Source organism: Physella acuta, unplaced genomic scaffold, assembly GCF_028476545.2.
Source record: "Physella acuta isolate Inbredline_101_S28 unplaced genomic scaffold, ASM2847654v3 ptg000144l, whole genome shotgun sequence".
NCBI classification, from domain to species: domain Eukaryota; kingdom Metazoa; phylum Mollusca; class Gastropoda; family Physidae; genus Physella; species Physella acuta.
The window spans coordinates 1,233,027-1,248,061 of NW_026731663.1; the positions used below are offsets into that span (position 1 = coordinate 1,233,027).

At 31.3% G+C, this 15,035-nt stretch overlaps 2 protein-coding genes across 4 annotated transcripts; one reads left to right on the forward strand and one right to left on the reverse strand.

Moving 5' to 3' along the window:
* The first annotated feature begins 106 nt into the window (after nucleotides 1-106).
* Nucleotides 107-8,808, forward strand: LOC131935413 (cyclin-dependent kinase 10). Of its 2 annotated transcripts, none has more exons than XM_059291813.1 (17): nucleotides 107-113; nucleotides 1,672-1,789; nucleotides 2,021-2,093; nucleotides 2,385-2,456; nucleotides 2,629-2,731; nucleotides 2,862-2,943; nucleotides 3,595-3,662; nucleotides 3,814-3,866; nucleotides 4,242-4,311; nucleotides 4,432-4,491; nucleotides 4,680-4,803; nucleotides 5,221-5,270; nucleotides 6,244-6,333; nucleotides 7,225-7,277; nucleotides 7,361-7,445; nucleotides 8,033-8,089; nucleotides 8,546-8,808. In XM_059291813.1, the coding sequence occupies exons 2-17, from the start codon at nucleotides 1,691-1,693 to the stop codon at nucleotides 8,574-8,576; spliced, it is 1,170 nt and encodes a 389-aa protein (XP_059147796.1). In that variant the 5' UTR covers nucleotides 107-113; nucleotides 1,672-1,690; the 3' UTR covers nucleotides 8,577-8,808. The 2 variants fall into 2 exon arrangements, with proteins under 2 accessions (XP_059147796.1, XP_059147795.1); XM_059291812.1 differs by lacking the exon at nucleotides 107-113 and adding an exon at nucleotides 1,230-1,302 and having other exon boundaries at nucleotides 8,546-8,807.
* Nucleotides 8,809-8,941: 133 nt separating this feature from the next.
* LOC131935414 (ubiquitin-conjugating enzyme E2 variant 1-like) lies at nucleotides 8,942-14,051 on the reverse strand. Of its 2 annotated transcripts, XM_059291814.1 has the most exons (6): nucleotides 13,981-14,051; nucleotides 13,747-13,782; nucleotides 11,890-12,032; nucleotides 11,594-11,719; nucleotides 10,663-10,820; nucleotides 8,942-10,278 (listed from the first exon to the last, which is right to left on the reverse strand). In XM_059291814.1, the coding sequence occupies exons 1-5, from the start codon at nucleotides 14,009-14,011 to the stop codon at nucleotides 10,686-10,688; spliced, it is 471 nt and encodes a 156-aa protein (XP_059147797.1). In that variant the 5' UTR covers nucleotides 14,012-14,051; the 3' UTR covers nucleotides 8,942-10,278; nucleotides 10,663-10,685. The 2 variants fall into 2 exon arrangements, with proteins under 2 accessions (XP_059147797.1, XP_059147798.1); XM_059291815.1 differs by lacking the exon at nucleotides 13,747-13,782 and having other exon boundaries at nucleotides 13,981-14,030.
* Between the last annotated feature and the right edge of the window lie 984 nt (nucleotides 14,052-15,035).

The following is a 15,035-nucleotide window of genomic DNA, read 5'->3' on the forward strand; positions in this document are numbered from 1 at the left end:
GTTTAAAATTTAAAAAAAAACAGCATCGGCTAAACCAAAACATTAGATCTAGATTTATGTCTCATTATGAATTACCTAGAATCTTTCTAGATCTAGATCTAGAATCTAATCTAGTATAATAATTAAATAATTATTAGGCCTAATTAGATCTAATAATTGTGATCTAGATTTCTAGTACTAGATCTAGACTAGGCTAGCTAATCTACTAGAGGAGTTTACACTTTTCGGACACACACCAAAAATTACGTAGGACCGAACACTTCGTCGGTTTTTGGCTCATAGAAACTTTAATTAGCATGTCTCACGCGAAACCACGGCGCCTGCACGTAAACTGTTCATTTATGAACACTTCCGTGTCAAGTACTTCCGTTTCCTTTCTCAAGAATTATTTTTAGAAATTTTTTAACGTTGCATGGTACGCACATTTCTATTTTTACACCAGCCGGATGAAGTGACCTAGGGTTGGACTTAGGGGCAAAACTTGAACCAATCACTGCTTAGCTAAAAGGTTACACTATAAATAGCTTCTATATATGTATGGAACATCGTAAATGTCAAGGTTAATGGGTTTTTTCGTGCTTGAACAATAAAAAAGGGGTGTTCGCTAACTTATTTGGCCTTACATGGGATCGGACAGCAACACAAAAATATTATTAAATAAGAATTTAGAGCATAAAAGGGGCTGGTTATTGAAGGGAAAGGGTCAAAATAAGGTCAAGAAGGCAGTGGAATGCAAAAGAGGAGGGGGAATCATGTGACCTGGCTGGCTTAGCAGCGTACTGCGCGAGCCGCAATGGCTGAATGGGATGAACTTTGGGAGTGTGGGAAAAAGGTTTTATACTATTAAAATTACCTCACAAACAATCAATAACACAATATAAATGCATATAATATATGTTTTTATTCATTAAATTGACTTTAAATTATTCTAAATGAACAAAAAGTGCTATGTCCGATGACGGGTAAAGGTGTCCGAACACATGTAAAACTGTATTACATGTGTTCGAACACACGTTAAGACCCCCCAGTCACTATAACAAGAATAGCTTAAGTTCTATGCGTATGAATACAAAATGACACACACATTATTAAAGTAGAATGGTTGCGGATAGATATGATACTTTTTTTTGTTTTCTATGTTAAGCGGTTACTGAATGAGACCGCATGGAATTTTTACGTTGCGTTTTTTCGCTATGTGTGTCCGAAAAGTGTAAGCTCTACTAAATCTAGTCAAGTGAAATGCTCAAAAGATAAATTAAATTTCCCGCATTTAACGAAACGAAATTTTCAAACAGTGCTTAGGTTTAAAGTTTACTTGAGTTTAGTAAAAGTTTAGTTAGAGAGGCCTAAATCTGCATCTAACTATTACTAGATCTAGATCTACATACTACATATTACTACATAAATCTCTAGAGATATAGAGATCTCTAGTCTGACACTACTAGTCTGATCATCTGATTTATATAAAAGACTGATTGATTGACAAGACAAGTGTAGGCCCTAACCCCCCCCCCCCCTGCCCTAATAATAATATTAATAAACCTAAATACTAAATTCTAAATACTAGATCTAGGCCTAAATAAAACTCAGTCAAAAGCCTCTAGATTTCTATCTAGAAATAGATGCCATAGTAAGCCATAGTTCTTTAGATCTATTATTATTTATTGACAGTGTGGTCATAAAAATTATAATGGAGAAAGATAGTTTTAAAAAAACACTTGGATTCAAGCCTCCTCACTTCATGTCCATTCTTACAGGAGAATGGGTTGAATTAGCTGAAGCTGACACTGTGAGTGATAATTATAATAATATAATAGATACCTGTAGGCCTACTATATAATTATATTATATAATTATGTAACATGTGTGTTGTCATTGTAAAACTGTTACTTTGGTATGTTATTTCAATATCTTCAAATAGTGTGCTTCTTTTATTTCAATTTTTTGCATGTAGATCTAAATGTAATATGTATGTATGTAAACTAACTAATTAGTAATAACTGAGATCTATACCACACAGCTTGGTAAATGCAGAAGTGTAACAGAATTTGAGAAGCTAAACAGGGTGGGAGAAGGTACATATGGCATTGTATGTAAGTATAATAAGTAATTAATAAGTTTAGGCCCTAAAAAATTTATGATAGCTATTCTTGATGATTGAGTTTTGGTTTAAATCAGTAACTTAGTAACTACTACTAGGGTTTTTTTTTTTTAACTACGATGTTCTTGGCTAAGCATACCAATATATTTTTTAGACTAAAAAAAGTGTCCTCACTTCAGATTTTTTTTTTTGGAACTAGTTTATTAAGGAATTATTTTGATTTCTGGCTTCACGAGGTTAAACCTGCATGTTTAGAATGTATTGTATGTTTAATAACTTTCAGACAGAGCAAGAGATACAGATTCAAATAAAATTGTTGCGCTAAAAAAAATGCGCCTGGATACACAAAAAGATGGCAAGTAAAGTGTTTTAGCTTCATATTATATTTAATTGTTTATTGATCAATATATATATACATAAGCAAGTTTAAATTATGTTACATTATTATCAGTTTCAAAGTAAAAGCTGTTCTACTTTGGATAACTAGTATATAAAGTCTAGTTAAATGTAAATTGACTATCCTTCAGGAATCCATATAACTGGACTGAGAGAAATCAACATTCTTCTAAACTTACGACATGAAAACATTGTTCAGATGTCAGAAGTTGTCGTTGGAAAGAGTCTTGAAAGGTGAGATGTATTAAAAAGCTTCCTTATCATACAATTTCAATGACAGTATCCACACAGATACTTTTGAGTTGTTGAACTGGTGAAAATAATAAAATTACAAATAAAAGAATGTAATATTTAATCATTACAGCATCTTCCTTGTCATGGAGTATTGTGAGCAGGATCTGGCATCTTTATTGGACAACATGGCTGCACCATTTTCAGAGCCACAGGTTTTTATCTATATATATAATTCTCTTCATGGGGACCATAGAAAACACCACACAGCTTAGCCACCACCCTCATCCCCACCTGTCAGGTGAGCTGTGGTTCACCCCTAATGTTTACAATCGTAGAGCCAGGTCGGCTATGAGGGGTAGGAGCAAATAATTTAGATTTAAAAAGGGGAGGTAATAACAATTTCTGCCATAACTATTCATTGGCGTCTGTAAACTGCAGTCACGGACGGCTGCTTTCACAGAGTTCGCAGGAGGGGTGGGGAGGGAGGGTGAAAATAAACGTCTTTACAGCTACTGATAGTGTTTTAAAGCAAAATATTTTCAGTCGCAGCATTGGTAGTGAATTATAAATTACTGAAAAGTAGAATATAAAACAATTAAACAGTGCTGTATGCTTACGAAACGGGTCAGCTTGTACATTATATTATACATCAGTGACTTAGCAAGGAATTGGTCATGGGGGGATCAAAATATTTCACACACACACACACACACATATAAATAGTATATATTTTTATGTATCTCACATAACAAATTTAAGGCATTAAAGTGTAAAAAAATAGTTTCTGGATCTGTTTGTTCCTTATTGCTCCTTACTCTTTTTACATTTAGTATGTTTGTAATAAATTGCTTTCTGTTCTCTAGGTCAAATGCATAATGTTACAATTATTTGCGGGATTGCAATATTTACATGAAAATTTTATAATACACAGGTGAATTATTTTACTTTAATGCATGTAAAAAAATTAACATTCATAACTATAAAACTTACATTATTTGAAATAATATAATTTTTTAGTGTTATTATAATAACCAACTACCATACTTTTTTTTTCTGTGATGGGATTTTTTAAAATTGCTCAGAGATCTGAAAGTGTCCAATTTACTAATGACAGATAAAGGTTGTGTTAAAATTGGTAAGTACTATGTTTTTACACAATTGCTTATACTTAAATTACTAACTAAACAAATCTATATTAAAAAAAAAAAACTCAGTCTTTTTCTTCATTCTTAATTTTAGTGTTGGAAGGGATCCCCTCCAACACAATTAAGTATACATGTCAACTGGTTATGCGCCATTGACTCTGATTTCAGCCTGCTTTTATTATTGGATTTGCTTCCATAGCCTTTATCCAAACAAGAACAAACTACAAGGCAAACAACTCACTATAAACATATACTTATTAGTTCCTGTATTTTTATTTGATAAAAAATATTCTGTAATTATGCACGCTTATAATAGATTTTTAAGTTGATTAACATTGCAAGTTTTTTATAAATTATTTTTCCAGCTGACTTTGGTTTGGCAAGAAAATATGAACTTCCTTTGCGACCCATGACCCCAACTGTTGTTACCTTATGGTTTGTACTTTATCATTAAAAATTACTATTATAGATCTACAGTCTATTACATTTTATGAAAACAATTCCTGTTTTCTACTTTATTAGTAATTACGTTATTCCTATTTATTTTGCATCCAGGTATAGAGCACCAGAGCTTCTACTTGGTTCAAAAACTCACACAACAGCTATTGATATGTGGTAATTTTAACTTTTGAACCAAATTTTTGTATAATTATTTACGTGATGTTGAATATGTAAATTATTTAAAACTTCTACGTTTTTTTTTCACATTTTTATTTAAAAGTGCCAGTATTAATATTTGGCTTAAAACAATGCTTTTAAAAGTATATTATATCAAAATGTATTAAAAATAATTTTATTATCAGGTCTTCAGGTTGCATATTGGGAGAGCTACTTGCCCATCGTCCACTTTTGCCTGGACGTTCAGAGTTACATCAGTTGGATTTGATTTTAGACATGCTAGGAACACCTAATGATGCCATATGGCCAGTACGTCACTGTTATTTTTCATTTAAAAAAAAAAATTTATAAAAAAGATACTGTCTGTAATTTTGTTGAGTGTTTCATCTGCAATTATATTTCTATAAAAACTTGAATGATTATAAACCATAACATTTTGGGCTTTTAGATAAGAAAAAAATCTGATACTGTTCAATAAACTTAAAAAACATAAATGTAGAGCATTGTATGGTTGTCAAAATTTTGCGTGTGTGGTACAGTCTGTTATCAATATTGTTAGGTATTCTGGAAACTTATTAGCTTAATTAGTTAATGGGAAAAAAAAAAATTAGAATATAATTTTTACTTTTTTTTTTTAAATAGTAGTGCACTTTCCTACATGTGGTGCATTCTGATAGGAAAAAATTAATTTCATTATTGTTTTTATGCTGATATTCATCTTCACAGGAATTTTCTAAACTTCCAGCTCTGGAGAATTTTACATTAAAGAAGCAACCGTAAGCAGTTTATAAGTAGATGTTCAAAAAATTATGTGTAGAATTGTTAAATGTTTGCTATTTACCAACATTTTAATATTAGTATTATTTAGTCTGTGCTTAAGTGGCTGAGTGCATGACTGTTAACCTGATGCCTCAAGTTCAAATTTTGGGCTTAGTCAGTCAGTTACATGTCACAGAGTTCACCTACCACTGAGGGTTATCTGACTCAAGTACTTCATCTGCTCTACTGACTGTCAGTCCTGAAAGAGTACTTATTATTTATTTAGTACTAGCGTGCCGGTCCCCGCGCATTGCCGCGGTCTCAGAAGAAAGTCTGATGGCCAGTCAAAGCATAGCACATGACAAATTGCACCCTACTGTGGCACAGGCGGACAAGCCTGATTCAGTTTAGCGAACAACTGTGATGCCCCATCTTATCCATAGACTATTGCATTGTTTAAAACAAACATAGGCACCATAGCGCTCCCGGGATAACTCAGGGTGCCTAATTGCATCCTGCCTGGGCACTGCCTGTGCAAAATCGATTTTTTTCTCTCGCAGAAACCTCCCCAGGAGTATTCTCAACAACTTCCCAGTTTAATGATGATCGGATGAAAGGTGTAGTAATGCATAAAAGACCAACAGACAGACAAACATACATTGCTTTATATATATATATATATATATATAGATGATTTGAATGAGGAAAGAAAACTAGTGTTATTTAGTACAGGCAATTTTTTTTTAGTATTAGTAAAAATTCTTGTTCTGCGTTGAAACAGGTATAATAACTTGAAACATTGCTTTATATATATATATATATATATATATATATATATATATATATATATATATATATATATATATATATATATATAGATAGATAGATAGATAGATAGAGGATTTGAATGAGGAAAGAAAACTAGTGTTATTTAGTACAGGCAATTTTTTTTTTAGTATTAGTCAAAATTCTTGTTTTGTGTTGAAACAGGTATAATAACTTGAAACACAATTTTCCCTGGCTCAGTGAAGCAGGGATTAAGCTGCTGAACATCCTCTTTATGTATGACCCAAGTAAAAGGTACTTATTTATCACACTATACTTTTTAATAGTAACATTTGTCTCTTTTTATCATACATTTCTTCTGTTCTCCCTAACATTATGACTTAAGAGCTGCATTCTTTGAAAATTAGTCTGGAGAAAAGCACGTGCAGAAATACTATCTCCACACTCCACATTCAGTATTTCTTCCAGGCATCTCTTCGAACAAAATGAATTTATATAGGAAATATATACTTTTAACAGTGTCCCGCCCCCCTGGAGAAAAAAGTCTGGAAGAAACACTGCCCACATTATTCACTTTTACCAACTCTTCCCCCCCCCCCCCCCCCCCCCCCCCCCCCCCAACCATCACACTTTGTTAAAATTCACTTCCTGTTATCCATTTTATTACTTGTCTGCAAGAGTGCACACATTAAAATACACCAGAATTCAAAATGTAATACACATGTTACTGTGCAAATTATTGTGAGATATTTACTTCAATGGACTGAACATCTAAAGCAGTCAGGAGAAAAATGTTCAACATAAATGGCATTTTATGAACTTGGATTTTATGAACAAATTCAACATTAATTTTTCATGGCATATGTATAATCATTTATTTTTCTGGGATGTAATGCAGGCCTTGGTATTAAAAAATAACTAACTAGCTTCTTAAAATTATTTCAAATGTTTTCCTGTATTACATACTACACACTGTTCTTTCACTGGTACTTTAAACTTTGTCTTTCAATCCATACTGCATATTTTGATTTTATATAAAATAAAATTCTTGTGGTAATAAATTCATTTTTTTTTTGGTTGAGAGACATATTGGACTAATCCTTTGCTTTCAGAGTATAGTTTAATTGAGTTCCTGCTTTAAAATTTCATGAATTAGTTCTATATTCCAAAATTAATTTTTTATAGAGCCAGTGCAGAAGCCTGTATAGAATCTTCATATTTCAAAGAACAACCAAGGCGTAAGTAATCTGAACTATTAGCTGTACATTAGGAATTAAGTACATTTTACACAGGCCTAATTAGAATATTTTTTTTTTAACAGCCTGTGATCCAGAGTTTATGCCATCTTTTCCCCAACATCGACTAAAAAGAAAGCAATCTAAAGCAGATGGTAAAAAAGACAAAAGGTATCTGTTCTAAATGTGCAATGTAAAAATTAGAGCTATTTTACGTATTATGTATTTCTGTAAGAAATCAACTTTTGTGGATGCTTGCTATGGGGGGGGGGGGGGGGGGGGGGGGATTGAGTGTTAATTCATTCACAATCTATATAAAATGAGTAGGCTTTAGTACAGGGGTGTAAGTGAACAATTGAAGTCATCATGAGCCTGGTGTTGCTTATGGATAACTAATATTATGTACAGGTACATAAAATATTACTCATATTAACAAATAGTAAGCACCATGAATGGTAGACCCAGAATTAAAAATCATTTAATAAATAATCAATAAACAAGAGCTCTTAGGTAAATTCTTTCAAAACAATTTTATTTTATCACTCAACATATTGGACAATTTCTAAAAGAATTAATCCTTATTTGAATTATTGGCATTGCATGATAAACCTGTTTCTTTTTGGCAAATATGATATGAAATTTATTTTGGTGGACATTGTAAGTGAATTGCCCTATTTTAAGTTAATCTACAATTCAATTAATAAGTTATAGATCAAATGCATATTTATATAAATTATAATTCTTTTTTAAATCTACAGAAAATCCTTGGATGATTCTTTTAAAAGTTTTGGAGATAGCTCTTCCAATGCTCCTTTGTAAGTTAAAGTAATGAGATGTAGCACATAAGTAATATAGGAATAAATATCATTAGTAATTCATAGGAAGGGACAAGTCCTACTTATTTTCTTGTATACTTGAATCTATAAATTCCCTTGATCTACACTATTTGAGATAAGAAAAAAGTAGATAGGGGAAAAATTAAGTACCTACATCCATATAGATTGCAGAGAGTTCATCCATTTTTGTGACCTTATGGTTAGCACATTACCCTGCAACTTTGTTTTGCCACTGCACCCTGAGCTCATTTAACTTGATTCAAAAATAAAACTATACTTTCTGGTCCGCAATTTCACACAAAAATAGAAGCATACTTATTCTTAAATCATTTTTTTTAAAAATCAAAATTAATCAATCTTAAGGCTGTTGCTACAGATTTGCTGTATGTAATGTACTATTACTAAACCTTTATTCAAAATTAATTTTTTTTTCAGATTGAAACGAAGTCGAAGAGATGTTAGCTGAACTTGTATAAATATTTTGTTGCCATTAAAAAAATATCTTGATTACTTGTTAGTTTATTGCTTGTAAGGCCAATAGTATTATAACTAAAAATGTGATCAATTTCTTTTTGTTTTAAACTGAACTTAATATTGGATTTATAATTATTATTGTTCCACACAATTGTAGATACAATTATCAATATTGATTTTGGCTTCTTGATGCCTGCAACATCTCAAAACATAAGCAGACACCAGAGACCTTGCTCAACAAAATAAATGTATGAGTATTGAAATGAAAACATCTATTTTTTTGTTGTTAAATTGCCTACTAAAGCTATCAACAAACAAACTCTAAAGTGTCTAACAAATAAATTATGACGCCTCATAGTCACGCTAGTATTAAATGATTTATTGATACATAAAACGTGCAAACAACTTGTAGCTTGTTACGTATTGTACAAGAAAATGTCTCAGTCAATCTTTTATACGTATTCACATGCAGGCTAAAATAAAGTTAAATGAAAAATAGCCATAACAAAGGGGGAAGTACAGAAAATTTCAATGGTCATATACTCAGATGTAACCTTGTCTGCATTGTTTCTCTTGTTGTACCAGAAGAGTGAACATCTGACTCAGGTATTGCCATTACAAGCTGTCTATTTTACTCAAATGACATGGCAATGAATAACTTTTTAAAATTCTGCTTATGTTGCAACTAACTATAAATAAAGTTAACAAAAAAATTGATGGTTCTAATTAGCTGATTGAAAAATATGACTCAAAAAAACACAATCAATCAATGTTACTGTTAGAACATTATTACTATGAATAATTCCTTGAAATGAACTAGGCACTAAACAGCAATTTATTTAAAGTGAGAATTCCATTGACATTTGTAAAACCAAAACATTCACTTAAAAAAAAAATGCTATCCCACTGAACTCTCATTCTCAACACCACCATACAGTCATACTCATTAAATTTTAAAATTGGCTATAGTTTTGATACTATGCCATTAACATTTTAATAATACAAATCCTAACTATGTGAGTGAACAATTTTAAAAGATTACTAGGAATAAGTCTCAAACTGTAAAAGTATCAGAATTTTTCAGGTTTGAAGTTGAATATTTCTGTAATCATTCACACTGGTCAACAAATTCTTGTTAAAACTCGTAAACTTATTTACAGCATTTTACAAAGAGGAAAAAAGGCAACAGAAAGTGTAAATTTAATTTATCATAAACACTGAATGAAGCAATTAGTTTTGAAAATAAATAGTTTTAAAATACAGCTTGTGTATTGCATATGCAAAAGTAATTTGAATGAATTGTTATTTTCAATAGAATATCATTATTTTGTCCTCAAAAACAATCCTTGCTCAGTAATTTTTTATATATTTATAAATAATCATAAGTTGATTTTTTTTTCAATTATATCGGAATGCAAGTAGAAAGTTAAATTTATCTTTATAGTAAATATTTTAAGGATGCCATGAATGCAAACTACTCAAAAAAAAAATATTGGTTATTAAATTAATTTTAACTAAAAATCAGAAACATTAGAAGGAAGCCATGAATGTCTAAAAAAATCATAATGTAAAACAAATGTATGGGGAAGAAAAGGTCTATGTAAGCACTAAAATGCCAAAAAGACCCCAAATTGCAGAAATGGTTGGCACCCTAGTCAGATGTTCATTTGACAGTTTCTTTCAAATTTCATCAACTGTGGAAATTAGGATGTTCATTTACAATAACAATTAACAGAGTATACAACTACTAGCTAAAGTAAGAGCTAGATTGCCCTAATATGTTCAGATATTACTTTATACTACCAACCAGCTATTATAATCAGTCATTTCACTGTAACCTAAATGATTTAGGGGGGGGGGGGGATGTTGAGTATATAGTTCACAGCCATCCTTTAATCTTATGATTTATAATTTTTTAAAATCCCAAATCATAAACCCTGGTTAATTATTAGCCCCTTAATCTTAAACCAATCAGACAAAAAAAATTTTTTTATTTCTCTTATGACAATACATACAATAAAAATTTTAGTTGTTTTTCTCAAAAGGAAAAAAAATATAGATAGTAGAAAACCATCTACCTTGAAATCTAAGTGACTATTATCTAGAAAGTTGTTCCTTCTGCTGGTTGTGCAAGACGATTTTCTTTCATCATCATCATTTCTCTTATGTGCTGTAACAATGCCTTTATACTACAATTTTTATGAGACCATAGGCTTTCTACTTTTCTTGGATCAACCTTTAAGAAGAATAAAACCATGTATTATTAACAGATGTTCAATTTTACTAAAACTATCTAATTCTTAACACTCAAATCTTTTTTTATTAAAAACTTACACTATTAAGTTGATAATTCATTTCTGATTTTTTTAAAAATCATTTTTCATTTACAATGAATGATAAAGTTCAGTACTGGCTGCTTTAGATGTAAAACTGTCAAAACCAGTTTCCTGTACTTCTTAAAATGGAGCACCACTCTGTTTTAATTGTTTACTGGATGGGGTATCAGTACTAGGCTTACAAGGCCAGAGCATTTAAAAAAAAAAAGTTGAGCTGATCTAAATTGTCACAATTAAAACGTACTTTTTTTACCACCCACATATTTTATACAGCATTACAAAATATTTCCATAGAATACCACCATTCATGTTATACAAAGTGAAGCAACTGCATCACCATAACATAATTCTGTACCACAAAAATATTGTGATTATGTACAATCAATAATGGTAACTACCTCAATTAAGACTAATTTCTTATTTCATGTTCATTAGGAACAATTGTAAGACCTCTTATTAAGCGAAAAGAAAAGATGTGTACGCCAGGTGTTACGTGGGGCTAATTTTAATTCAAAATCAGTTAAATGCAACTAAATACGTTTTTGTGATTTCAATAAATGTGTTGTATATATCCCTTTCCAACATGTTTTTGATTTAGCTATTAACTTTACTAACGGCTGATTTTTTTTATCTACCAGGTTTTTAAAAAAGTTAAAATATTGTTTTAACATACAGTCCCATTTTCCTTGTTGACACATGTCATGTTAATACGAGTGATAAATCTAACTTCTGGAGATTTGTGAGGATAGCTTTCTCCACATTTGACTCGGAGTTGATACATTCTGTTTTCAAAACTTGTCTGAAAAACATTTCATTTTCCAAATTATTTGTGTAAAAAATAGGCAATAATTAAATGAACTCTAGCAAGAAGTAAAAATAGCACTATAAATAAAATATATATCTTAGTAATTTTAATATCATGAACATCTTCTTAAAAAAATTAAAAAGAAACATGTATGAAAGTAATACCTTTGGGGGTCCAATAATAACGCATTGCCAGTCTGTCATTGTCATGTCACCATCATCAACAAGTCCCCAGCTGATTGTTCCATCTCCAACTCCTTTCTGGCCAGCTTCAAGCTCATCTAAAAGTGTGAAATTTCTGGGAACCACTGCCATTAATAAATAGAATGTACATTCCTCAATTAGAAATAATCACTTAGATTTCAAGGTAGATGAAGCTTTTAATTATTAATGTTATTAAACTTGTATGAGGTTATGTATTTCAAATACAAGTAAAAAATTCCCTGATTAGGTAAAATGGTTGGTGTAATATTTCTAAAATTTCCATATATTTTATACTTTGAAAATGCAAATAAATGTGAAAAAAAAAGTAAGCAAAGTGTTAGGGCATTTAAAATTAATGTTAAGGTTTTTTTTTAAAAACCTGAAAAGTGACAAGAGCTTTTGATACAACTATCCCTCAGATAGTCAATTATGGAACAGGGATGAGGGATAATGGTGAGGTAAAATGTAATCAATAGGAATCGGAAGACATTTTTTAATCTTAACCAGCAAATTTTGCACAAATGGATTATTAAATAGATGTTAGGAAATCGGTAATTTTATCCAAATGTTATCTAGAGTGGTATTAAGTTATTTGAATATATTTAGTGATAGTTATGGCGAAATACTAACACTAAAATAAAACGTTTTATGGTGCTTTAAAAAGGTAGTTTTTTCACTGTCAAGCAAAGTTTCTAATAATTTAAACTGTTGCCAATAATTAAATAAAATACCGCACTGATGACACCTATGAAAATCTTAATTTGTATAGCACTACTACTATCAATCAGGACAACAAAGGTTACATATGAATACTATATAAAATAACACACAACTATCCTACATTTCTGCAAAAATTTTGGATGTTTGTCAAATACGATTAAATTAAAGCCGGTTTATATCACTGTTTTAAAAATAAGACAATCAAAACTTTTAAAAATAAAACAATTAATCTATAACATTATGTTTTAGCTTTATGGAAATCTGGTTTGTTTCATTAAAAAATTAAATAAACAAATTGGTAACTGTTATTATGAATTATAGCCTATGCTATTTCTTAGGTTAGGCTGAGGCATTAGTCTTGCAAAAATAGACATTTGACATTTGCATTGCCGCCTCTGTACTTATTATTTTAATTTGAAATACTTTCATCATCAATTTGGTCATGGCCTAGATCTATTGATCTAGAATTATATTAGGCCTATGTTTTTTTTAATTATTGGCAGATAATTTGCCCATTTGTTTAGGCTATCTATTCATTGGTAAGGTACTGCACAAAGTAAAGGTTCCAAATAAAGAAAGTAGTTACTAGAGTAGTGTAACTAGACCTGTTGGTTTAAGTCACTGAGATCTAGATCTACCTACAAGCTGTAAACTAGAAACTGTAAACTTACTGTAAGGCTAAAGAGAGAAAAATGAGAAAATAAAATTTAGGCCCCTACTACTGCAAAATGTCAATAATTTTTTTTTAAACTTAGCCCAACCCCCCTAGATTTTTATTATTCCTATACATTCTTTTATACACTTATTTGCAGAAGTATGATTTTTATTCTAGAATCTTCTGTTGGCAATGTCTGTGCACTTGCCCTACCTACTGACTACTCATATCATACATCATGCACTGCTGTCATACAGTGAGAGTGAGTGACTGTTAATTTTATTTTCTAAGTTGTTTTGTAATTTAGCAATAAATCAAGCCTAGAGTCTAGACCGAGCAGAATATTTGTTTTATTTGGGGTGTTTATTTTAAGGACGACTACGACCGTGAGGGACGATTGTTCACTTTACTCCTCACACTGTTCAGGTATCTGTACACCGTACCGTAGTTGTACTCCTGAACTCTGTAAGGCCGTGTTCCTGTTCGCCGAAGAGGGACAAAAGACGAATAATCATTACCAAAATACGGCAATCGTTTTCATACATAATAATGCAAGAACGTGGTCAGATATGATTATTATTTCATTTCATTACAAACAACCTTTTTCAATCGAGGTTTTTTTTTGCAAAATAATTGCCCTTTTTAAGAATTATTTGTGGCATTTAAAGATTTCTTACCAACACCAGATCCTTGAGAGGCACCCGCCATGTTGTATCTGGCATTTGCTGCAGAACTCAGTAAAAAGATACTTAAAAAATTAATAATTTTGAGCGTTAAAATGTCACAAATTACATTTTTATTAATACTTAATTAATCATTTTAACAATTATGCTCAAAATTATATTTATTCATAGTATAATTACATGGTAACACACTAAAAAGAAATTATAAAAATCTTCAGTCCGGCTCAGTAACATGCGAGAGAAGCATAGGCGGCTTCCAAAAATAAGCGCAGGAAATCTAGGTTTCTAGAGGGTGGGTGACTACGGGCTACGGTGGTACGCCAGATCTAGTCTAGATCTTTGAAAAATATCACATTTGGTGACTCCGTGGACATTTTAAATTGAAGACTTAATTATTATGATTCAGCTACCTCTTGATCTATTTTATATCCTAGTCCAAAGATATGGCTGCCGATTAATGAGCGAAGGGGCGCCAATAAAATTAAATGGACCCCAGGCTTAAAGTGGCTGTTGACAAGCGTTCGTATTTTTAAAGGTTTTTATTTAATGCACTATTAGACATTAGATATATGTGTCTCCGCAAATCTTGCAATATTAGTTTAACCCACTTTGTCCGATTGAGCTTAAAGTTGACAGAGCTGTGGTTAGATCTTAGATGACAATGCAAGAATATTACATTTGCAATCTAATTGAAGAGATTTACTTGAAAAATGACTATTTTCAATTCTATCACCAATAATAAAAGTGAAGGTATGATTTTGTTTTTAAAATACTAGCCATTACTTGATCAGCGTGAACTCTTTTTCAATTAGCGGTTGGTTGATTTCGTACCTTATCGTGGACCACGAACTAATTAGGGGCAGATAACTAAATTTTAGTAGAGCCTAGTCTAAGTTGTCATGAAAGAGTTTACGAAATAAAGGCACATGATCTGTTGGTTGAAGGCTATGTTTCTTCCAGACTTTTTTTCTCCGGAGGGGGGGGGGGGCGGTTTAAATTTCTGGGGGTGGGGGAAGGCGGACACTGTTAAAAGGCTCAAGAAACAATGA